At 38.4% G+C, this 25,842-nt stretch overlaps 1 protein-coding gene across 1 annotated transcript in view; it reads right to left on the bottom strand.

Moving 5' to 3' along the window:
• LOC122654982 (ankyrin repeat-containing protein At2g01680-like) overlaps nucleotides 1-25,584 on the bottom strand; it is a 31,084-nt gene extending 5,500 nt beyond the window's left edge. Inside the window, exons 1-3 of the mRNA XM_043849236.1 lie at nucleotides 25,419-25,584; nucleotides 13,040-13,450; nucleotides 7,726-8,158 (exon numbers count right to left, since the gene is read on the bottom strand). Of these exons, the coding sequence (XP_043705171.1) occupies nucleotides 7,726-8,158; nucleotides 13,040-13,450; nucleotides 25,419-25,493 (919 nt within the window). The 5' untranslated portion in view covers nucleotides 25,494-25,584. The remainder of the gene's footprint in view (nucleotides 1-7,725; nucleotides 8,159-13,039; nucleotides 13,451-25,418) is intronic.
• Between the last annotated feature and the right edge of the window lie 258 nt (nucleotides 25,585-25,842).

Genomic DNA, 25,842 nt, shown 5'->3' with positions numbered 1-25,842 from the left:
GTAGAATCTAAAAGAGAAATACATAATTATTTATTTTTATTTTAATAGATAATAAAATAATTACATCAAATCCATTAAATTAGATAAATCAATTATTTAATTAGTAAATTCCCAAAATACCTTTATCTAATAACACTTTATTATATATCAATCCTCCATTAATCAACATCGTCGTTATAGAATCTAAGACATGTATTTAAATAGTATCAAACCCCATTCCATAATATATGTCTATATCAGAGTGCTTACATACATTATCGGAATTCGGAAAACAAGATCAAATATTTTTAATCAAAACATACATATAATCTATCTTTTTATATAAAAATAAGTTTTGCTAACCATTTCTAAAACGACGTAGGTTCCTGGTTCTCATTCGACCATCCACAAACAATCTCTCACTTGATGTTCCCCAATTGAGCAGTGAAAATCTTGTTGAGTGGCTCTTTGGTTCAAAGAACTTCAGTCAGTAACCAAAGTGCGTGTTCACATTTTGCAGTGACAAGATCTTCTCTGATACTGGATCTCAGTGACACATGCCTATTTCAAACCTACATCTGATAGTAACACATGGAATTGACACAGATAGATTCTTCATCAATACACATTCATATGTGTACTCACATTTGTACCCTGATATCATCATGCCTAGGCATATGGTGTGCAAATTAAAATGCCTTAGTTTAAATCCACATAATTGAGAATTGTTGGTATGTGTAGTGGAGTTCATTGACTGACACAAGTGATCATAACTCTAAGGAGAAAAAGTTTGTCTTCTTCGATGAGTTTGATCAATCGATCAGCGATGATGTCCAAATTCAGGGTAGAAGGCAAATCTGGATGCTTTTAAGAATGAAAGTGCATGGGGATATATCAAAAAGGAAAACTAATCAGGAAGGACATGTTAAATTTCTTGTGGGCTTAATTAATTATACCTTAGCCTATTGGTGTGGGTTCATGGGCATAAAACCCGGTTTGAGACCACTTTAAGGTTAATGGGGGGCTATTCTAGTCCTTTAATTTCCATTATGGGGGTGGACAAGGATTAGAGTTTTGTATTATAAATACACAGTTATAGTCCCTACAATCTCGATCTTGATCTCATTCTCTGTTCTTCCCATCAAGAATTTGGGAGTTTCTAATGGGAGAGAAGATTGTGTAAGATCCAAACCAAAGGTTTTGATTGTGTGTGTCCTGATGAAGTTCTACAAAGTCTTTTCCAACATACTTGGGTGCAAGGCACACATTGTTTCTCCCGTATTCAATATTTGATCGTGTTCTTGTTTACTATATGGAATCCGTTTAGGGTTCCTTAAGAAACCCAAGGTTAATCTAGCAAGACAATATCCATATAACAATTTTGCATCCCAAAGAGTTGTTGAACGAAAATTCTTAGAATGAAAAAGGAAATATTAACTAAAATACTAACACATATTCTCAAGAAAAATCTTACAATGAAACAGGACCCGAAATGTTTTAATTTCTACGCCCCCACCCCCAAAAAAAAAAATAAACGAAAAGTAGAGCATATACTTACGTAGAGATTCATTCAGACACTACTGATTTGATTATGATCATTCGTCATCTGACGCCGTCCATCTTGCTTTATTAATGTTTTCCGGCACCACTTCACACACCAGAAGACCAAGCGAGTAACTTGAAGTAAGAGAACAGGGCCCACCATTCCACACCAAATACTGATTGAAAGCAACAGAATACCGTGAGGATTCACTATAAACATGTATGGTGGCACATGTAGTGTCACACCCCGAAACCCCCTTGGGAGGATTCGATGGCTGACCCGAATACCCGATGTATTCGAAGACCATCAGGATCCAGATGCAGTAAATACACATCATAAGCACAACACAATTTCAAGATAACATATGTTACATTGATCAGAATGCAAGGAAAGTAAAGTGCTATAAGTTTTATACATATTATTTACATTGAAAGTTCCAACAGCTTGATGTTCCCAAGTTCACGACCATTGAGCCAACACACCACTATTCTAAAATATAAACAGTGGAAATTCATCCACAAAAAAAGATAGTATTAAACAAAAGAAAATAAAAAGGTAACGCCAAGTCATCAATTCCTGTTCTCCAAGTAATCCTTTCTACCACAAACGTATTCACTTGCAGGATCATCTAAAAAGAGAAAATTCCACAGGGGTGAGCTCCACTGAGCCCAGCAAGTAAAGGATAGACCACACACACACAAGCATGCATCCTAAATGCATGGGTTCAATTTTAATATTATTAATTCCACCTAACAAACAAATGCCTAAGTCGGGTCTGTGCTACGACAACAACTCGGGAGACATTCTTGGTTCTTTCCTAACCGCCCCCAGACGTAACCTCAACTATTGTAGGGAGCCCACAATAGTCGTTGGTATTATATACCTTCCCATGGGTAGACCTTGATAATCATAGCCAGGATCCCATCCCGGCGTCCTTCACACTCCTCAGTAACAGGGAGCTATGATCACCCAATACCTGAACCCCTGCTGGTAAAGGTTATAGCACCAAGGAATGACATCCCTAGCCATGCATTTAAATGACATAGTACGAGGTGTACAGTACTCCCGCATCCCATACTATGGCACACCATGCCTATCGTTTTCAAGCCGGCTACGACATCTATTCTACCATAAGCATTCATATTGTATATTATTCCACATCGCATTGTTCACATTCATAAGTCATAAACAATGAATTCAATAAGGATCATAAATAAAGCCAGAATATAAATATACAAATGATTTCTAGCAAGTACATCTAAGAATGAAATAAACACTCTTAAAAGAAATCAAAGCCTACCCCCACTTACCTTGTTATGTTTGCGTTTGCGAGATTGAAATAGTGCTCGAGATGTTGTCGAAAGATTTTGACGAACGTTCCCTATGATTATTAAGTCATACACAAGTATTAGAATATGCTTGAGTGTTGGTGAGATCCTAGGGTAGCCTTAGGGTTAGGTTAGAATAGGTTTAGAATCAAATTCAGGTTTAACGGTAGTTATAGAAATTTAAAGGAAAAATGAAAGATTATGTATGGACAATTAGGATCATTTAGGTGCCAAATTAGACAATGGTTTCTTCCAACAAAATGAATCCCTATGAGTCTAGTTTCTAACGAATCTAGAATCAGAGCAGATGAAGTTCGGATGATGGAGTTATAGCATTTTTACTAAGCAGGGGTCAATCTGCCAGAATGGAAGACAGAACATGTTCCCTATCTTGAAGTGAAATCTTAGCCGATTTAAAGATGGAATTGAAAAAATTCTATTTCTATACAAATAAAGTCTTATGAGTCTATTTTCTAAAAAAATTAGAATCATTCAATTCCAAGTTAAAAAGAGGGAGATATCACTTCTGGACTGCTGATAGGTCAATCTGCCACCTGCCCAGAATGTCAAAAAAACAAATTCTGAGTTGGGATTTTTGGACTGTATGCAAGGGGTTTTGGTTTTAGGTTTACAAATACAATCATGCATAAAAAAATCTGTTTTCAATTGGTACAAATTGATCTACATGACATGAATGGTTGGGTACTATCTTTGAAACAGAATTTAATGTAGTCTTTGGGTTTGGGTTTTAACATAGATGTTGCGTCAAGAAATCGTCGAGCGGTCCTGCGAGTGCCGTCACCTGCAAGTGGACCAAGGGGTCAACAGAGAGAACCGGTGTGGTTCCGGCCTAGGGCTCTCCGATGCCAAAGTTAGATCTCCTGAGCAAACAGATGAATAGTGATTATTCAATATGAGTTCCTATGTCCCTTGATGGGGTTGTGTACCTTGCCTTTCATAGTAGTGTATGGCGGTGTGGAGAGTCCCAGTTTGATGGCGAGTGTGCCGTTGAGTGGATAGAGGCCCTGGGTAGCAGGGCTCTATCCTGATTGGCCATCTCCCCGCGAGAGGGAGTGTCCTGGTGGTATCAAGATCCTTGGCGGATAGATACTCGCGTGTGGTGATAACATCATTGGTGCTTGAATCCGTCTGGGTGACGTGACTTCTAAGCGGTGGCTCAGAGTCCTGGTGATGGCATAAGTCTGTAGTGACACGATTGGGTCATAGACGAGCGGCCTCGGTGTCCGTGTACATCACGTCTGCGTCCACGATGCCGCGCCTGGGTGTGAGACAACGCCTGGGTGAGAGGCCGCGCCTGGGTGAGGCTCGCGCCTGGGTGCAAGCCACGCCCTGGTGGGACCCCCGATTGGTTCTCCTTGGTTCTGGAGCGGGTCACTTTGTGACACGTGGCAGCCACTGACTGGTTCGGTGAATCTTGGATGTATCAATAGACAAGGAAATTGTGTTTTAGTTAATGGACTTGACCAAGCATGGCAGAAATCAATTTTCAATTGCTGTAATTTGGTATAAAAAATTAGAATTGATCTCTAATCATAATCAAAATGGAATTGGGGTTAGGTTAGAGCTTAAGGATCAACATGTATGGAGTAATTTGAGTTTTAATTGAATCCAACTATCAATACATGGCTGGAATAAGTTATAAAACCATGCTTAACATAATAGATGACAATTGTTAGTAATCCATCTAAACTAGAACCAAGTGAAGTCTTCTAATAAAGTTTGATCATGCTTGAAGAAGATTTGATCAAATCAGTAATCTTCCAAGTAGATTCTTATGAATACAAGTTGGATATTTAAATTCCCAAATTAGAGATGGGTTTAGTATTAAGATCCTAGTAAAGAAGGAAAATCAAATATGAGATCAAAAAAAAGGGGCGGAGAAGAGGTTCAACAAATTACCCATGAGTTTTCTTAGAAAATTGGAAGAGGGAGTGAGGTTCTTACCTCTAAAACCAATAACGGAAATCCCTAGTTCTTCCTTTTCTTCTCTTCTTCTTCTTCTTCTTTTTCTTTTTTTTCTTCTTTTTCTTCTCTACTTCCATGTTTTCAGTTTGGTGAAGTAAATAGGGAAAATGAATTAGTTAATATATTTTATTTAACTTAGTTAAATCTAACTTAACCATGTGGCTACTTATTTATGTTTGGTATGGATACCTTACACCTACTTGTAAGGTTTGATTAGTTAGAAATTAATTAAGATTAAAATTGGGCTTTCTAACTTTGATTACGAGTGAGACCCACACCGTGGGTCCGATGAAAAATCTAGGAGCTGGGTTTCGTTCGCAACGTCGAAAAGTCCCAAGACAGTTCTTAATCATCAAGCATCGGATTTGTGACGAAAAAGCCGGTACAGGCAAGGTTGATTTCTCCGTGTCGAAACATCCAAAAGTCGATGCGTTCCGCAAACGAACCCACATGGACAAAGTTAAACTACTAAAAATACCTAATACGCGATTAGGATCTCTTACCATGAGTTGTACATCCGCGTGTGGATCTCACAACCGCACGGGGGAGGTATCTATCGTTTTGCTGACAAGTGGCAGGTTACCACCGGGATTCCTTCTTTATCTTCTACCCGTTTGAACATCAAATCAATACTCCATAACGCACACGATGCCACGACTTCATTTCAGAAAAGAAGTTTAAGGTAGGGTAGTTTTAATAAATATAGGCTAAGTGTAGGATAGTGATAGTAATTGCCCCAATATCGGCAGTTTATTCTTGCTCTTGGGTCTTAAAACTCTTTCAGATCACCACTGTTGGAATTGAGTGCTAAATATGAAAAACAAGTTCTTTCAAAATACACTTGAGTAATCCTGGATCATTAAATGGATTTTTGACCATTTTATCCCTTGTCCATACATTTTCACTGATACAGCTGATCATCACAGTATTGGGAACGGTTATTTACAGACCTGTTGCGTATAGCCCATGTACCGATCCCTCAAACCATGATCCAGACTTACCCATGCAACTTGTATGATTCATGTGGTTAGGACATGAATAAAACTAAAGCATGACAAAGAATAAATTAATTATAGATACCAAAAGCTAAGATTCAGAAGGACATACTCGGAGGCTCGGCAGTAAGAGAGAACATTTATATAATATGGTATAAATATGCATCGTTTTAGTGCACGGTATTGGAACAGATATCCGCGATCCACAAAATCGATATGATACCTATATAATATCGGCCTGAATCAGCTGTATTGGACATAAATGCTCTTAAATTTCCTTTAAAAATGAGTTTTCTGATCATTTTACCCCTTGTTCGTACCATGTTACTGATCCAATATCGGCACGATATCGATAACTGGCAAAACCAATACGTATCATCCGATACGATACCGATAGTTAGAACCATGCAAACATGTTACAAGGATATAACGTAACCATTGAAGTAAGTGTACAAAGTCTAGTGAAGGTAAAAGAAATGAAACATGGGAGAAACTCGAAGAAATCCTTATTCTAATCGGTATGGTTCGATCCTCTTTTTTTTTTTTTTTTTAAATTTGGTTTTAAGTTCAAAATCATTGGTTTGAATCAAATCGAATCAAACCGAACCAAACCAAGCCGAACCAAATTTTGAAAAATAAATATTTCCTTCTTTTTTTTAATCTCATCGACCTTTTTCCCATAAAAGATGGAGAAAAAGTCGCGACCGATATATTTCCTTAAGCGCAACACTAAACGCAATGGTTAAATCTCAACCGTTGACATTTGACCAGTTGATCTAAACCGTTGAATTTTCAATCTGCTACTGCTTGTCTCATGTCTTCTTCCTCAGCTCTCTCTTCCTCTCTCTCTTCCTATCTCTCTTCCCCTGCAAACTCAGATAGAATCGCTGGGAAAAAAAAAAAAAACCAGCCCTGCAACCCCAAACCCATCTCCCCTGTAAATCTCTCTCTTCCCCTCTAAACCTATTCTCTGCAAACCCAGAGAGAATCGATTTACAAAAAATATATATATAAAAAACCGAAGATCATACTTTTTTATTTAATCGTGTTCTTGTTTACTATATGGAATTCGTTTATGGTTCCATATGAAACCCAAGGTTAATCTAGCAGGATAATGTCCATATATAAACCATTTTGCATCTCAAAGAATTGTTGATCGAAAGTTCTTAGAATGAAAAAGAAAATGTTAACTAAAATACTAATACATATTCTCAAGAAAGATCTTACAATGAAAAAAGGACCCGAAATGTTTTAATTTCTGTCCCCCAAAATAAATGAAATAAGTAGAGATTCATTCAGACACTACTGGTTTGATTCTGATCATTCGTCATCTGACGCCGTCCATCCTGCTTTATTAATGTTTTCCGGCCCCACTTCACACACCAGAAGACCAAGCGAGCAACTTGAAGTAAGAGAACAGGGCCCACCATTCCACACCAAATATTCACTATAAACATGTACGATCCTAGTGTTCCATGTTCGAATACCAATAATGTGATTATGACTAATACGATCAATATCCACATACAAATCCTCCACCTCCTCCTATGTAATCGACTCACACACCGTAAGACCAAGCGAGCGGTCTGAAGTAAGAGAACAAGGTTCATCAAGGTAAACCAAATAGTGGATGAATACCACATTATTTCTCTAATCAAATCAAATGATGGACCATCTGGTGTGAGTTGAAGTATTGAAATAACGTAAGTTGCTACCAATGACGTGATTATGATACACATACTTACCATCAATATCCACATAAAAAACCTCCGCTTCAATGGTAATCCACTTATGATCAATAGGGTTATACTCAATGAACCAACAAATGAAATTGTGTTGGAAATTAAGAATATAGTGTAACGGGTATGATCATCATCGGCCATTGTAGACTTACCAGTCCTGCCGACGCTAAGAGGGTCATCTTGCCAAATACCACCTGGAGGACTCAGTACTGCTTGGAAAGACATGGTAGCAATAACCGTTGACACCACCATTAATGAATTTTTCATCTTCTTTAACCACTTATATTTCTCATCGGGAGATTGCATCTCACTACTACTATTGGTCCGGGAGGAGGAGATGAATAATGCATTACCACTTCCTGTTATGGGCGCACCAGTACTGTAATTATTATTTACTGGCATTGTTGAAGACAATATAATTATATCTTTGGCTCTTAATGCTCCGGCAGCCCTTAGAGACTCTCCAATATCCATGTCTTTCATGTCTCGTGTTGATGATTGTGCTAAGATATCCAAAGCTGTAACACCACTTCCATTCAATACATTTACCTCTATTCCATTTTTATCCAACAACAACTTGATGCCCTGCACAATCAATAATTTTCTCCTCATTCATTAATTACATGCATTTATGGGTTAATTATAACCAAACTCAAAAAGGGAAAATCTTGTTGTAACTTTAAAGGTTAAAGTTACAACAAGATGATTGTAATCATACTTTTTGCTCTTTTAATATAACATGTATCATTTTTTCAACAAGGATAAATCTGGATCTAGATCCTCTCCAATTACTTGGATGTCCAACTCTTCTTTAATCACTCATCCAACAGTTGGATGGATGGTTGGAAAGGAGTTGGAGTTAGAGAGGATCTTTTTCCGATAAATCTTATCATTAAACATAAAAAAAAATGCATTAATTATTAGGGAAATTTATGAAACACCCCCTGAAAATGGGTCAAAACTAAGATCACCCCCTCTACACTAACAGTGTTAGTCTGCTGTTAATTATTGTTGTAAAAGGACTATTTTAGCCTTGTGCTAAAACTTTAGAATTAAATTTACAATACTACCCTTTCCTTCATCTTCAACCTAAAATACCCCACCCTTTCCTCTCTCTCCTCTCTTCTCCGTCGCCAGCCAGTAGCCCCCCACCCCTCCTCTGCTCTGCAACTTGCCCGGGGCTCCTCCGTTCTCCTCTGGTTTTCGTTCTGTGTAGAGCTTGAAAGAGGGAAGCGAGAGAGGGGGTTTCCATTTCTGCAACTTGCCCGGGGCTGGCCCTTCTTATTCTTGTGGAAATACTTCTGCTGGAACCTTTGATCCACATCAAAGATATGACTTGAGCTTCTCACTCAAGCCTGGATCAGCATCCCACCTCAGTACCTCACAGAACTGCATCTCACAGTCGCAAAAATCTGAATCTCACAGATTTGGGTCATCAAGCCAAATTTACTCGACTCAATCAATCGTGGGGTATGACTTATGGCCTTTCATATAAATAAAGCTGCTTTAATGCTGATCTGCTTTAAAAAAAAAAGTGAAGAGAGAGAGGAACGACCAACTGTAGTTTCAAATCAGAGGGAGAGAGCGGAAAAAGGCCTTTTTGATCCATATGTCTGCAAATCGAAGTGGAGCAGAGAGGGTATGTCAATGGGACACCTACAAAACCCTCAGAATGTGATTCTCGCCGGTTTTAATGTTAATATAAACCCTAACATCAACATGCACAATTGGATTTACCAGAAATGGCGATTCACCGATCCCCTGCCGACATTGTGATTTCTCTCTCTCATTTGGCGGGGATTGAGCAGGTCGGTGATTTGAGCCTCTGAGTCACCAAAATCATCGTTTCCTACGATTTCAAAATTTCGATATATCTCAGTGATCGTTCTCTTCGATTGTTAAATAACAAAGAAAAAGAAAACAACAAATTGCAGAAACAAAACTGAGATTGTTCCTAGAAACTGATAAAGAATGGAATTAAAAGTGGCAACCGCAGCAGAGGTAGAAGAAGCAGAGAGTGGAAACGAGGTAGATGGCTTCAAATAGTGAAACGATCCTAAAGAGAATGTCGGCAACGAGAGAGAGCTGAAAACCTAAGCGTCTCCATTGGAAAGGGTAGATTCTGAATCGCAATGGCCATGGACACTTATTAAATTTCTTGAAAAACCCAGGCTTTTTCTCCATTACAGAGATCGGAAGGGGTCTCCTCTGGTTTTCATATTCTCTGGAGCTTGAAATCGAGAGAGGGAAGAGGCCAGGGGTTCTCCTCTGGTTTTCGTTCTGTGTAGAGCTTGAAAGAGGAAGCCAGAGAGGGGGTATCCATTGGTCAATTGGGTGGTTGCTGATTTCCTGAGTGATGATGAGAAGGAGAATAGTTTCGCCGTGCTGGTTCCATGCTATGGCCATGGCCGGAGAGAGCTGGTGGAGGTCAACAGCCCCAAGACCTAGTTTTTGGGTGCAACTACAAGCCATTTTTGGATTACGAGGAAGAAGACGACGGCGACTTGTCTACTTGAGATTGAGTTGCAGGTCATGTGAGGAAGAGAGTGTGAGGAAGAAGATAGATTTTGGGGTTTTTAGATTAAAGGGTAAAATAGTAATTATATACTGGTCAAGGGTAGTTTAGGGTTTTAAATAAATTTAACTATTTGACTTCATCAGTTGACTAACAATAGGGTGTAATCTGAGTATTGGGCTCTATTACAAGGGGTGATCTGAGTATTTTCAAATTTCAAGGGGTGATCTGAGTTTTGACCCATTTTCAGGGGGTGTTTCATAAATTTTTTTGAAAGTTAACCATTTTTTTATCTCTACAGTAAATACTACACTAAATTACTTTTGGAAATAAGACAAAGCGCAATTAAAAGATTTCATATAAAAAAATGCATTAATTATTATATTAAATAACTTTCAATCTTTTAAAAGTTAACCATATTTTATCTCTACAGTAAATACTACACTAAATTACATTTAGAAATAAGACAAAGGGCAATTAAAAGATTAGAGACAAGTTGTTCCCAACTCAAATATTAATGACATAAGCATGTTTATCAAATGAGACAATAGCAACTCCAAAATCACTACATGGCCAAATTGTTGTTAGGATTTTCTAAAATATAGAAATGGGTTGAGATATTATATGGATGAACCTCCAATGCTAAAGTGTAAGAAAACATGGAATTCAATTCATAGAGGTAGTTCAAGGGGCGGTCAAGGCTGAAGTGGTCTTAACCTTAGTTGGAAAACTGGATTTTTTTACTTGACTCGCTTTCTTCAAAACCTGGTCACTCGACCAAGTCAAACCTGGTCAAAACGAGTCATGTTTTTTTTTTTAATTATTTATTAGGGGACAGTTTTCATACACGGCTGTGTAAGCCGTGCATGTGAGAGGGTGAGAGTTTCAAGACATTAAAATAGGAGTGGAGTTTAATGATTTTTGTAACTCCCTGTGAGAGGGGACACGACCGTGCATACTTGCACAGCTGTGTATGAAATCTTTGACCTATTTGGGGACAATTTTCATACACGGCTGTGTAAGCCGTGCATGTGTAAACCGTGCATACTTGCACAGGCGTGTATGAAATCTTTGACCTATTTATATATGATAAAAAACATTACATAACATTAATTTTTTTATTTTTTTTTGGTGTGGTAAAGGTAACATTAATTTAAGTATCCTTGAAAAGAAGCATCATTGATGAGTGGAAATAATCATAATAACCACAATAATTAATTTTAAATGGTCATTGATTCATGCATGCCCATTTAATTACCATTCAAATGACCTTTTAAAACCCCTTCAAGGAAAAGGAATCAAATGACGATTCTGAAACCCATTGCTTACTAATAACTAAAATAATTAATTAAATAGGAAAAGACTTTTGGAAACTAAACCTTTTCCAATAACAATGGTATTACATGCGTATAATCTCCATAGTGATTTGGGAGGTAGTGAAATTATTTATTGTAATTTTGAACAATAATGACAATAACTATTACTACTAGTCAACCAAGGAATATGAATTAAATGACTCCTCATAAACCCCTCTAGGTTTTAGTTGACTCGGGAAAAAAGTATCTAGTTTTTTGTGACTCGGGTTCGGACCAAGTTTGGTTAATTTTTACTCTGGCCGAGTCTACGCGACTCTTGATCAGGTTTTACCATTTTTTGACTCGACTCGGGTGGCTCAATCGAATCAAACCCTGGTTTGCCAACTAACTCTTAACAGCAATTATCATTTAGGCTTTGTTCGTTTCTACATAATTTTTACCTTGAAACAATTGGAGCATTGCAAAATCAACGGAGCTTTATACCTTAGACTTATGTCAAAGCTAATACAAAATAAAGAAAGGACTGAGTTTCTCTCCACCCACGTTGAATGGGATCCCATTGATCCCATTCACCGAGGGGTGAGAGAGAGTGGGAATGGGTATCAGGAGGGTGTTTTGGAGCATACTAAAACCCTAGGAGGAGTTTGTGATCCCTAGGATAATAGGTGAACCGTCCTCTATGGATGGAGGAAAACTTTATCTATAAAGAAATATCGTTAAGGCAAAATTCTTCAGTAGAAGATTTATATTACGAAATCCAAAATTCAACTTGATCTTGGGATCAACTCATCTAATCTCCGTAGTGTTGCCTGGGTCTCTCCAGTTCTTGCCTATGTTTTTGTAACTGTCTATTTTTTTCTCCTCTTTTAATCAAGGTATCCTTTTAGTGGGAAAAAAAAACTCATCTAATTCCCAACCTAACAATAACGAACGTCATCACCCTTCTAAAAGCATTTTAAGTGCTACAATATATTTGATAGATCTATTTTATTTGCAGGGGTGGAAGAAGAGAAAATTACTCTTCGCCCAAAGAGATTGAGAGCTTACCTTAAGAGAGGGATTGGATTATGTGGTGTGGAAATTAAGGGATTAGAATAAATTCTTTTTTTTTGGATGCTAAAGAGATTATAGGTTTCCATAACTCTAGGAACAAAGCTAAGTTGCTTAAGGATATCTCTGTTTTTTGTTTTAGAGTGTTCAGATCTTAGTTTGAATTTTGATTTTCCTTTTGTTTGGGCTTCAAGGTTGGTTGCCAATCCTGCCGATTTTGTTTCAGGTTTTGTATTCATTATAGGAGGTCTATTTTTGTTGGGTAAGTGTGTTTGCCCTAGTTGTTGGATGCTCTATAATTTTTTGGATCCGGCTCCTCTCCAGGGAGCTTACCGCCCAAGGGGCATCCAAGGGTTGGGCTGTGTCGCACACATCTCAGTGCACATCTATGGATGTGTGTGGCACAGCCTAACGGCTCAATCCTATTTTTTCTCATTTTTGACTTATTAGCCAACTAACCCAATAATTAATTAAGCCCACATATAATTAGAAACTTCAAACATGCCCATCTACCAATTTTGCCTAGTTTAAAGAAAACTGTTAAGTGTAAGTGGTAGGGGAACCCATGTGTATGTTTACTCGTACCTTTGTCTGTTTCTTAGCTGCAGCGAGATGCAAAGCAGTGTTGCCATCATCATCTTTAGAATTGAGTAGCTGCTCTTGGTCACTTCTTGCTGATTCCAGCAATAATAGTTTAAGTGCCTCCAGACGGTTGTATTTCACACACAAGTGTAGAATGGTTTCTCCTCTATCAGCTCTGACATGAATGACCTCAGGTCGTGCCTGAATCAACTCTTTCACGACATCTATCCGGCCTTTGATCGCTGCCAGATGAAGAGGGGTTCTCCCATCAAAATCAGCAACACAACAAACATTTGAGTTGATCTTCAACAGCTCTTTCACCATTTCAAGATTCCCTTCTGCGGAAGCCAAGTGAAGAGGTGAGTACCTTTCCGAGTCTAATTCAGTTGCAAGTTCTGGTTTGCGTCTCAAAATCTCTGTTGCAAAGTCAACATTAATTAGAATATCTGGAAGTCATCGATCTTTTAATTAGGATTCGGAATTGGAAAGTCGGAGGATAGAATTCATCGAGATTAGATGATTATATAGGCCCACAGTATTATTGCCAGCGAAGTTGTCCAGCCCCAAAAAATCTTCCCAAAAGCACTTCTCTCAGCTGGAATCCTGACTTGTTTGGCCTATGTGATCTCTCTTATGTCCACAATTGGGTCACTTGAATTGAATCAAGAGAGTTGGGACAATGGGTTCTTAGCAGAAGCTGCTGGTATGATAGTGGGTGGGTGAGTGGCTAAAAATCTGGATTGAAATTGGTGTGGTAGTGTCTGCAATTGGAGTTTTTGAAGCCCAATTGAGCACTAGTTCGTTCCAGCTTCTGGGTATGGCTGATACAGGATTCTTGCCAAGATGCTTCCAGTGGAGATCGAAATGGTTTAAATTTTTATTTAAATTTGCAAGTCCCTCTCTCCCTCTCTCCCTCTCTCCCTCTCTCCTCTTATTCTTCTTCTTTAAAGAATTTTTCAGGTTTTTTTTAGATATATTCTTTGATATATATCAAGCAGGGTCAAGACAGGGTCAAAACAGGGCCAATCAGGGCCAACCCGGCCCTGTCCGACCCTATCAGGGTCAGGTTGGGCGGGGCCGGGCCAGGGAAAACCCTGGCAGGGTTTGGCCCTGCCAGGGTTGGGTCAAGGTCAGGGTTTAGGTTAAGACCTCTAGGGTCAGGGTCAGGGTTTAGGCAGGCCCGGCCCAACCCGACCCATTGACACCCCTAGTAGAAACAGGTCAGATATCCATCTTTGGATGTTATGAGATTGCAACCTGAGGCTAGATATCCATCTCCTTCTGGGATGGTTTATTGTGTTTTATTAGGCATGGTAATGGGGTAGGGTTATGAGATTGCAGCCTGAGGTTAGATATCCATCTCTGGATGTTATGCATAAGGTGAGTGGGGTCAGGTGTGGAATGAAGGAAGTTGCATTGGTTTTTAGCCAGTCATATGAAATAGCATGTAATGGAAAAAAATAGATAAGAAGAATTTTTAATCCACAATGGTGGTCTGGTTGGAGAAAAGCAAATTGGATAAAAGGTTCAGGAGGGACGAGTCTCTTAGGTGCTCAGTTATAAGACGTAGAGGTCCTACTACCCAGAGTCTCTTTGAGAATGGGCAAGAGACAAAAAGATGTCACATTGTTTCCTATTCAAAGTTTTTTTTTTTTTTTTAATGAGAAGAGAAATATTATAAAACAAAAGAAAAGATTACACAGTATTGAGAAGAGAGTCTACTCTCACCAACAAAACAGGAAGGGGAAATAAATAAATAAAGTTTATTGTAGCAGAAGTAACCTGAGAATGACTAGAGTTTATTGCAGGTTTATCAGGTTTACATTGAGACTACGTAAGTAAGAACAGCTCCATCTACTATGATCTAGTCCATATTCACTAGTCAAAAGCTTTAGCCCAAGTTTTAAAACCACTAAATTTGAGAATGCTTACAGCAATCTGGAAGCAATATATTGTATTATATTGTATGACAATTATAATGGATCAACAGTATATTCATGATGTCTTCACTCTCTCACTCTTTCACTCAAAATGCAAACCCACCCCAAGGTTGAAAAAGGCTAAACAAATCAACCCTCCCTTTTAAACCCATTTAAACATTATTAGGAAATTTAGGAAGAACAGACTAAGATTTAATTAGAAGAAGTAATCAACCAAAATCTGAAAAATAGGGCTGAATAGAGAAAACGTTTGATACCCACAGCAGAATAACAGAAGTAGCAGCAGCAGTGGGCAAAAGGAGCCAAGATTGAGTTTGATCCTCCAGGTCGAGTGCGCGGTGCAGGCCTAGGCGTAAAGCCGAGTACTCTTGGCCTTACACAAAGAAATATTGAGGAGAGACGGGAAAAACAAGAAAGACAAAGAGAATTTGCAATGATGAAGGAAGAAATTGCTGATTTGAATCGTGTTGTAGCTGATCTATCCCAAATACTTTGGGGTAGAGGTAGTTCGGAAAGTTCAACTCACTTATGTAAGTAATAAAATTAAAAAATTTTGTTCGTTTTTTATTTTAATTTTTATTTGAAGCACTATTTATATTGATTTTGCTCACCCATTCATTTGAACAGCTGATAATTGAGGCCATGGCATAAGTTGGCTTATTTTTTGACCGCCTATTTGTATAGGTAAGCTTTCAGTACTTTCAAGATTTGAGTTTCATTTGAACTGTTGAATGGATCAGTTTTGAGTTTGATTTGGGTTCTTTTGGCAGTCTTCTTCCTACTCTTTAACAAACCCCAACTTTGAACGACATGCGCATGTGAAAACAAACCCCAAACCACCGGCACTGGCTTAAGCCAGTTTGCCTAAATAGTGAGCTAAATATGTTTTCACCTTGCATTCATTTTTCTCTTGTATGTTATACCTCAACACTTTCCATAAGTTAAATCCTTGATAATATAGTATCCAAAGATCAATTCTTTAATTTGGAACATTTCTTAGAAATAGTCAAACTTGCATTTGTTATGCAACTAGGCAAAAGGGATAAGTGAGGACATATTCATTGCTGTAAGGACCTTTTTAAATTCAGGGAGTGTAGCACTGACTCCAATTGAACTCCTGCACCTGTAGAAAATTTCTAGTTTTAGAGACTTTGAGTATGGTTTTTTCTAGTTTCCTAAAATCATAATAGATGCAGGTTTTGTCAATTTCTAAAATTTGGCAAGAGCTTCTGACATCAGCTGTTTCATGTTCTTCAAGGCACAACTGCCTGTGGGTAACTTAGTTGCATACACCTCATTTCTTCCTTCATCATTACAATTTCTATGGAAACAACCCTTCTAAATCTTCTTCAGGTTTTTCTCATAGCAAGCTTTATTTTCCACTTCTTGTAAAAAAAGCAACTTCTGTTAGACCTGCCATATGCAAGCAAAAGTTTGCTGGATGGAAAGAAAAAAAGAAAATCCCTATGACTTCTGAGCTCATACCCTGTTTTGGCTGTTGTTCCTACTTTCATATATTTTATTTTAATCTTATTCCTGTCATTAAATATGTCATTCAATTGTAATTTATGTTGCCTGTGATTGCTATGTTTGAAATAGACAAGTCAAGAGGTCGTAATTAATTAACCAGTTAAGAACATCTAGGAAAGTTGCACAATTCAAGGCTTTGAGTGTGGGCTTGAGTGTAAAGATCTGTGAAGAGGTTTTATTTATACAAGCCAGTGAAGAATGGTTGATTGGATTGTTTAACTGTCCCCATAATTTTTTGTTCTTTGTTATTGGTACTTGTGCATACCTCTTGTCACCTTCAGTCTTACTAATTAGTTTATATTGTTATTTGATGGTTTTGTGTAGGATGGAGCTGGTGTTCAGGTCTTGGAATTTCACTTTTGGGCTTGGTTTCTTCACTGGGAGTATAACTTTGGTGGCTTCAAAGATCCATGAACTGATATTATTTTCTTTGCTAATTGGGTTATGAATTTTGTATAGAAGGGGATCTCTTTGCAGTATCGTAACCTTAATATTATGGATTTTGTGTAGGAGGGGATCTTTTGTCTTTTTGCAGTATTGAAACCTTAGAACTATGAATTTTGTATAAGAGGGGATCTCGTCTTTTTGCAGTATCAGAACCTTAGTACTTTAGACACTGTTTTTATTTCATTTTTAATGGATATTTTACATAGTTCAATTTATCTTGGCATTAGTAAAACCATTATTTTGTGGGATTTATGTGTTCTATATGAAACAAGTGGTTGAAAAGATTAATATGGATGAATGCATTATATATGAAACAGGTGGCAGAATGAATCTATTATATTTGAAACAGGTTAATGGAATAGATATAGAAGTTGTTCTTAAATTTTAAAAAAAAAAAACATACCACATATAGCGGCGTTTTTAAAAACGTCGGCAACAACAAAAAGCGAGGACACATTTACTGGCGTTTATTAGCAAATGCCTCAATATTAAAAAGTTGTTGCCTCCAAGGGTGTTTTTATAAACATCGTTTTAGTGTACTTGTCCCGGCATTTACTATAAGCGTTGCAACAATTAGAAATTCAGTGCCTGCAGCGGTTTTTTTAAAAACGTCGTTGTCAGACATTTTCCACGATGTTTATTAGAAAATGCCGCGATTAGAAAACGCCGCGATAAAGGCACATACACAATCGCTCCAAGAAACACCATTGTACAAAAACGACGGTACCTTTGCCGACGTTTCTGCGACACAAAATATAAATGCCGTCGTATCTTACGGCGGCGTTTTTATACGCCGTCGTAGACCCAATTTCTTGTAGTGTTGGTCAAAACCCATTGCAAGAAACCCATTTCCGGTGCAAATTGAAATGATACTGGTGCTACAACACCATTCTTACACCAATATTTCACAGATTTCTTGGCTTTTCTGTCCATTCTGCCATGGCCACCACCGACCGCTCTAGGATTCGCTTGCAGCGCCATCTCACAAAAGCTTCCACCCTCAACATTCAATCTGGGCACCCTCCTCCGCCATACGAGTGCGACAGGGAGAACAGGGGACTGGACCCCTCGGCCACCACCAGAGCCCCCACCTTCAACGGGAGTGCGTGAGGGCAGTCACGGCCGCCCAAGCTCCAAATTCCTATTCGAACTCCAATTCAAATCAGCGGCTGCAGAGTACACAAGGGCGATTCCAAAAAAACTAAGACTATGGTACTATCTGCAATTTCCCTCATTCCATTCTGTTTGTGATTTGAATGTTAGGGCCACCTCCACCTTTGAGCTTTTACCTTCGTCGCCCTCCTCCGTAGCCACTGCTGCGATATACAGCCGCCACGATGCATCGGACCTCAACATCTGCAGAAACCATTGCTGCATAAGAGAAACAGAAACGACGACCAAGAAAAAAAAAATCCCAAATCCATCCTAGTGAATCACCCAATCCGACCTGTTCTCTGTTCTAGTTTACAGAACCGAGGATTGCGACGATTAAAAAATAAATAAAAAAAATCCCAAGTTTGGTTCCATCCTTGCTTCTTGTTCTTACGATGGAAGAGTGATTTTGGTTCTTCTCCGGCGACGATCTTGACCCAATTGAACTTTCATCCACTGAATCAGCAGTTGCGACAAGCTCCTGATTTTGTTAAAGCTGCAGCTGGGTATGGACATTGTGTGGACGAGATCAACGATTACGTCGTCTCTGTTCTCTCTCTCTGTTGGTCGAGTGCAACCGTATGCTCTCCCTGTGCCCGTCAATTGTTCCATTTTGGCTGTAAAATTGGGAAATTTGGGGGCAAACCCATCTTCTCAGAGAGCAATTACAAGACCTGAGGAAAGAGAATCTTGACCGAGGGGACTGGAGAAGAAAGAGAGGCGTTCTTGGTATTTTTTATGACAGAGTATTGACCAAGAACGACAATGAAAAAGCAGCTGGAAGAAATGAGTTTTTATCAAACAAAAACCACAATGAGTGGACTCCAGCTCATTTTTTTTTTATGATCTCAAGGTACTTATCACCTCCATTACGTGGGCTCCTCATGACGTAGGCCTCTGCTTGGCTTGGATGGGAAGAAAAGGTATTGTGGAGGATAATATTGTAAATACATATTATGCATGGGCCAAAAGGAGAGGCCAAAGCAAGCTCAGTGGGCCTTCTTTCCGTTTTACTATTGGATTCTTTCTCGGTTCAATGGGTTTTTGTTGGGCTGTTTTCTATTGGATGTATGGGTTTCTGTTGGCCTAATTTGTGAGTTAGCTGGTTGGGTGTAGTCTTCCATTAGCTCCAACCTTGAGGACAAGGTTGTTTTGAAGAGCCGTGGAATATTATGAATGCGGAATTAGGGAATTAGTTGATTAGATTAACTAGGTTGTTTGTTGATTAGTTAGGTTTAGGTTACAAAAGGTTGGTTGTATCACCCCTATAAAAGGGATTTCCTTGTATTCATTGAGTATGAAAAGAATGAAGAAATTAGTTTAGTTTGTCTCTCTCAGTCCCTCTTCTCAGGAGTCCCTCATTGATTCGAATAAGTGAGATTTTCTCGGCTAGGGTTCTTGAATCCCTTTCTAGATTCTAGAATTGTAACATTAGTCAAGTTGTCAATTCAGGAGAACCACTTCTTTCCCACACCACATGAGTGGATGATCTAGTGGATTTAAAGATACCCTTAAGAGATAAGATTTTTTTGTTTTAGTTTTGATGAATTTGTTTATATTAATCAAAAGAAATACAAGTAGAAATGCTCTCAAGAAAAGAACGACAAGAATAGAAACCCGAAAAAACTACCCCTAAGGGCACTCAAGTCGACATTACAAATGCCCAATTCTCCATAGCACCCCCCCCCCCCTTTGAAGTGTCATCCGACCATGGATATCAAAAGCAATTGCTACCCATATTTTCTCATCTGAACGGGATTTTCCAGTCTACTTCCGCATATTCTTAGAAAGTTCCTCAAAATTAAATTAAATGAGTAACATATACGGTTGGAATTTTTTAAAATATTGATGTGAAACTTTAGTCCCACACATCTGTTCTGAAGAAAAAGTTCGTTTGAGATATATGTGTTTTTTTATGAAGAAGTATATGTGAGAAGTGCTCTACTAGCACATGATATCTTTCGAGTGGTTTCCTGCATAAGCCAATTGTGAGGAGTTGAGGAATTTTCCCAGTCTAACTCAGTTGTAAGTGATCATCATAAAGCAATCAGACTCTATCAAGTCGTCACCCACGATAGAAAACCAATTGTTTTCCTTCCCCGTTTGCAAGGTTAAATAATGTACTGAAGTCGTCCACCCTCCTCACCCAAAAAAAAAAAAAAGTCGTTCACCCAAAGATAGAAGTCATAGAACCAATTGTTTTGCTTCCCAATTCCCATAGAGTCTAGTGGTCAGGTGGTCCAACCACGAGAGGACCTTCGCTCCACTGAACATCCGGCAGCATTCCATATATGTTCTTTTTGGTTTCTAGAAATATGCTTTGTACATTACCAAAAAGAAATATGCTTTGTGTGCATTCTAAACGGTAGTGGAACAGGATAAGTGTCAAACGGAAAATTATCTCTTGCAATTTTCTGTCCGGTAGAGTTCTCTAGTGCCTGTAATAAGAAGGGGTGGACCCCATTCAAGCAGGGGTGGAATGGTCATAGGGCCCCCCTATAAACACTGCCGTTATGTGCAGTGTAACCAAGCTTGAGAGGAGAAAAAGAGATCATCTCCAGTGCATCCGGATATAAATACTATGGTCTTGGGTTCCTATAGTTGGTGTTAAGTATTCTTCTCTTCCACCCACAAAAAGAGTAACAAAGATAGGCAGAAGGTTATGGAAAACTCAGGTCAAGGTTGTGATCGTTAAGTAATTTTGGATAAATTACACGTCATCCCCTGGTTTTTGAACGAAACTCAAATCACCCCCTGATTTTTGAAAATACTCATCCGTCCCCCTCTATGGTAACAGTGTTAATCTGTTATTAGTTATTGGTATGAAATGACTATTTTACCCTTGTACTAAAACATTAGAGTTAAATTTACAATACTACCCTTCAAAATCTATGTTTGGATGTCAAGGGTAGTTTAAGGATTTAAATTTATTTAACTGGTTGACATCATCACTTAATAGCATAAAACTAACAATAGGGACTAATTTATCATATTGGGGTCTAATACAGGAGGTGATTTGAGTATTTTCAAAAATCAAGAGATGATTTGAGTTTCGTTTGAAAACCAAGGGGTGACGTGAAATTTATCTTATAATTTTTGTATAATCTTTGCACACGTGTAAGTACTGCTACCATTCCTCCTAAAGTTATAATGATTTTGAATGCAGAGTTGTAGTGTCTGTTATGAGAAAGTCAAGTGGACTGAGATGGGGTAGTTGCTTCCCTTAAGATCTAAAAATTGAAGAAAAAAAATGACCTTTTTTAGGAATTCAAAGGTTACTTTCTGGCTTCCAGTCAACGATTTTCATTTCACTTTTTGAATTTAGACTTGAGTTGGTCTTATGAATGGGGAGCATGTAACCCACAGTGAGAATGGTGGTTATACATCTATAAAATAAAAAGTAAGTGGGTTGGGGATGACTTGCGCGCTTTTGTAAAGGAATAGCTTTCTTTTCCTAATTAGATAGGTACCTTTTGAATTGATGAGTTTCCTTTCTCAATTAGACTTCTTGTTGATCTTATGAATTGTTGGTGAGCATATAACCTGGAGTGGTTTTGAATACACCACATGCCCAGTACAAGTTAATGGTGTGCTACATTCATTTCCTAAATGAAAATCCAATAAACTCCTATCAGTGCAGACTTTAAAAACACACCATTTTTTCTTAGCTAGAGGGTCTGCCACCACATTCACCTCACGAAAGCTATGAAAATTTCTCCATGTTATGCTATTTAGAAAATCTTGCTGCATGATACACCAAGGAATATTTTGATCACGAATGTACGGCACCATAAAAGACCCTCAGTCAGGGTTGGGTCGGACCAAAGTTGAGGCATCAGGCTAAGCCCATCCCGGCCCAGTCCGAGCCTGTTTTAAGTTATACTATAAAATATATATTGACATACTATATATACTATAAACTTTAAATGTTACATATATTTTGTTATAATATATTATATATGAAAATAATAAGTGACGATATATTTTATTATAATGTTATTTTTATGTAAATTTGATAATTTTCTTCCTGACCCAACGCAACTCAATCCAGTCCATGCATATCTCTCTTCCCCCATTCCATCATCAAGGCCGATCAAGGTCGATCAGCCCAGCCCAACCCTGAGGGCGGTAAGGGTTGGATTTTCTAGGCCTTGAGTCAGAGTCGTCGGGCCGGGCCTGGACCCAGCTAAGGGGACTCAAGGTTGGGCTAGGGTTTTATAAAGCCCATCCCAACCCGACTAATCTATCAAGACTTGGTAGCAACAATACTAACTTGAAGCGATTTGGAGATAATGAGACCCCTTGTTGATAAAACCCACGAGAGTAGGGCTTTTGCCCTTTTGTTTTCATGTTTTTCCTTCCCTAATTCATTCCTATGCTTAGGGGTATGTTTTTTTTTTTTTTTTCTTTTTCATATGTACAAATTTTCTAGGTTTTTTTCTTGTTCATTTATCATTGCATGAATGTTCAGAATGTGTTTAGAATTAATCTTTTTGTTTGGGAAGCTTACATGTTGTGTTTATAAGCATAGTGGTATTTTTGTAATTTACAACAAGTTCTTGCTTAAATTTTAGGGTTTTTTATATATTATCTGTTTACTTTCAATATACTAATCCTGTAGCGCAATTGGACTGAGGTGAGTCTCCTCCTTCCTTTGTATATAATTTTCCTTCATGACTTAGGATATGTTTACTATAACTATGGTTTAAAGTCTGCTTTATCTGATGGAGGTGAGGTGCCTAATACATTTTTTGGACTGCAACTCGACATGAACCCGACCCTTGGTTGGATCAGTATAGAGTGGAGTCAATAGTTTTTAATTTATGAGTTCTAGTTAGACCCTAATCTAGGTGGTGACTCTTTGTTAGTTTTTTTTTTTTTTTTTTTTCCTGAGACTCAGGCCCGTGAACCCCCAAATTCGGTCTGAATCTTCAATTCTCACAACATCCATCATCCATTTCATACTCATAGTAATTAAACATATATAAGGAATATAATTAATTGACTAATTAAAGTAGAAAAAACCAAAACTAAAACACCATTAATACATTATCTTGAGAAAGTTCTCAGAATGAAAAGGGAAATGTTTTAGACACTGGATTGACTCTGATCATTCATCATCTGATGATGATGTCCAATTACCTGCTTTATTGCTTTCCAGCACTTCTTCACACACCAGAAGACCAAGCGAGCAGTGTGAAGTAAGAGAATAAGGCCCATCACTCCAAACCAAATCATGATTGAAAGCCCAATAATATTTTTAAGTAGATCAAACTTAGCATCACCTGGTGTCAATTGAGCTGTTGAGTAAAGGTAAGTAGTTACCAATGATGTGATTATGATCCACATACTTACCATCAATATCCACAAAAAAAACCTCCTTCTCAATGGTAACCCACTTATGAGCAAAAGGGTTATACTCAAAGATCCAACAAAAGATAGTGTGTTGGAACTTAAGAACACAATGTAATAGCCATAGTTAGTATCTGCCATTACAGACTTACCAACTTTGCCGCTGTTGTTGTCTTGCCAAACACCACCTGGAGGACTTAGTACTGCTTGGAAAGCCATGGTAGCAATCACAGTTGACACCACCATTAATGAATTCTTCTTTCTCTCTAACCATTCGTTTTTGTCAAGGGATTGCACCTGATTAGTACTACTAGTCTGTATTTGTGAGGATGAGGAGACAAATGTGTTACCACTTCCTGTTATGGCTGCGGCCCCGGTATTTACTGTTGACGACAATATAATATCTCTAGCTCTTAATGCTCCAGCAGCCCTTAGAGACTCACCAATATCCAAGTCTTTCATGTCTCGTGGGGATTGTGATAAGATATCCAAAGCTGTAAGACCACACCCATTCAATGCATTTACCTCTACTCCATTTTTATCCATCAATAAGTCAATACCCTGTTACATGCAGTTGATTTTTGTACTACACTCATTAAGTTACATAGGAAATGTCATATATAAATACCAAAGTCAAAAAACTCCAATAAGAGTGCATGGCCAAACTATATATATATATCCTCACACTGCCAATGTGGGGAGGAATCTACACGTTACACTAATGGTTGTTCTGGAAAAGGTATCATTTAGATGGGACACAGATCACACATAGTCAGAGCAAGTGAAAGAAAAAAAAAAAAATTCATGTGAGAGGGAAACTACACTCTGCATTGACATAAAGACTATATTACATAACTTTTGGGAATAAGAGGGTGTATGCATGGAGGCATCATCCCTCTACGACTTAGGGTGCACAGAGGCATCATGGGGAACGGGATTTCCGCCTTTCCATGGGGGTGGGGCGAGCATTTCGCACCCCCATGAGTCTAGGTGCAAGAACCATGCATACGGTTAGCGTTCTTTTTTCCCTTTTAATAAGTAATCATCTTCAATTTTTTTTAGAGAGTGATATTGGTGGACCGCAACCTACAAACAGTGGCTTGGTACTTAGATTTACCACATGGAAGATAGAACCCAATGTTTCCTACTCATATGTCAGGTTTCAAGCCAATATCGGACTTACCACATGTCGATACAAATGACGGAGACTAGAACTACCAAGAGGGTGCATAGGTGCATGGACACACAAGGGGCTTTGGCGCTGGTGGGTAGATCGGATTGCCACATTACTCTTCCACATGGTAAAATAGATTTGCCAATTTATCAATTTTGTGTGTGAATTATGAAATTTTTATCATCTCAAGTGCATTGCATTGCCCAGTGCACCTTTAAAGTGCATCGGACAGTGCACCTCACTTGTGTATTGGATTTTTATCCTCCCAAGTCCCAAGTACAATGGCCACCTTCCGATACACTTTAAAGGTACACTGCACCTCAATTGAGAAGATGAAAATCCAACCAAAGTATGTGATCGTGCATGTGTGTGTCTTTACTCATACCTTTATCTGTTTCTTAGCTGCAGCTAGATGCAAAGCAGTGTTGCCATCATCATCTTTACAATTGAGGAGCCCTTGCGTATTTGGTGATTCTAATAATAATTTAAGTGCCTCCAAACGTTTGTATTTCACACACAAGTGTAGAATGCTTTCTCTCCTATCAGCCTTGACATGAATGACCTCAGGTCTTGCTTGAATCAGCTCTTTCATGACATCTATCCGACCTTTGATCGCTGCAAGATGAAGAGGAGTTCTCCCATCACAATCAGTGACACAACAAACATTTGGGTTGATTCTCAGCAACTCTTTCACTATTTCAAGGTTCCCTGTTACTGAAGCGAAGTGAAGAGGTAAGGAACTTTCAGAATCTAACTCAGTTGCAAGTTCTGGTTTACGTATCAAAACCTCTCTTGCAAAGTCAACATGACCAAGAATCGCTGCTATGTGAAGTGGAGTCTCATTAAAGGAAGTGATCATCATAACTCTATCGAGAATGAGCTCGTCTTCTTCAATGAGTTCAATCAGAGATGAGAGATTTCCACTCACCGAAGCTTCATAAAGTCTTTTTTATCATTTTCACTCGTTCTCTACTTCCTTCTTCTTCCCTCTTCATGGATGCTTTCTCTTGATCTCTGTGTATGTTTGTATAAACCAACTCTTAATTAAGGCCCGAAGGAGTTGTTCTCATTATTATTAAATTTCCAAAAAAGCCAGCAGCCTTAACAACCTTCTGTTTGGATGCAAATGAATGTATGTCACTTTGTATTGTATCTTGGTACTGCTCACTTGCAATGCCTCTCAACGCCTTCCAAACAGCACCTAGATAGTC

The sequence above is a fragment of the Telopea speciosissima genome, chromosome 3 (genome assembly GCF_018873765.1).
Source record: "Telopea speciosissima isolate NSW1024214 ecotype Mountain lineage chromosome 3, Tspe_v1, whole genome shotgun sequence".
Classification (NCBI taxonomy): domain Eukaryota; kingdom Viridiplantae; phylum Streptophyta; class Magnoliopsida; order Proteales; family Proteaceae; genus Telopea; species Telopea speciosissima.
The sequence above is the reverse complement of the archived record's forward strand: the minus strand, read 5'-3'. Positions and strand labels throughout refer to the sequence as shown.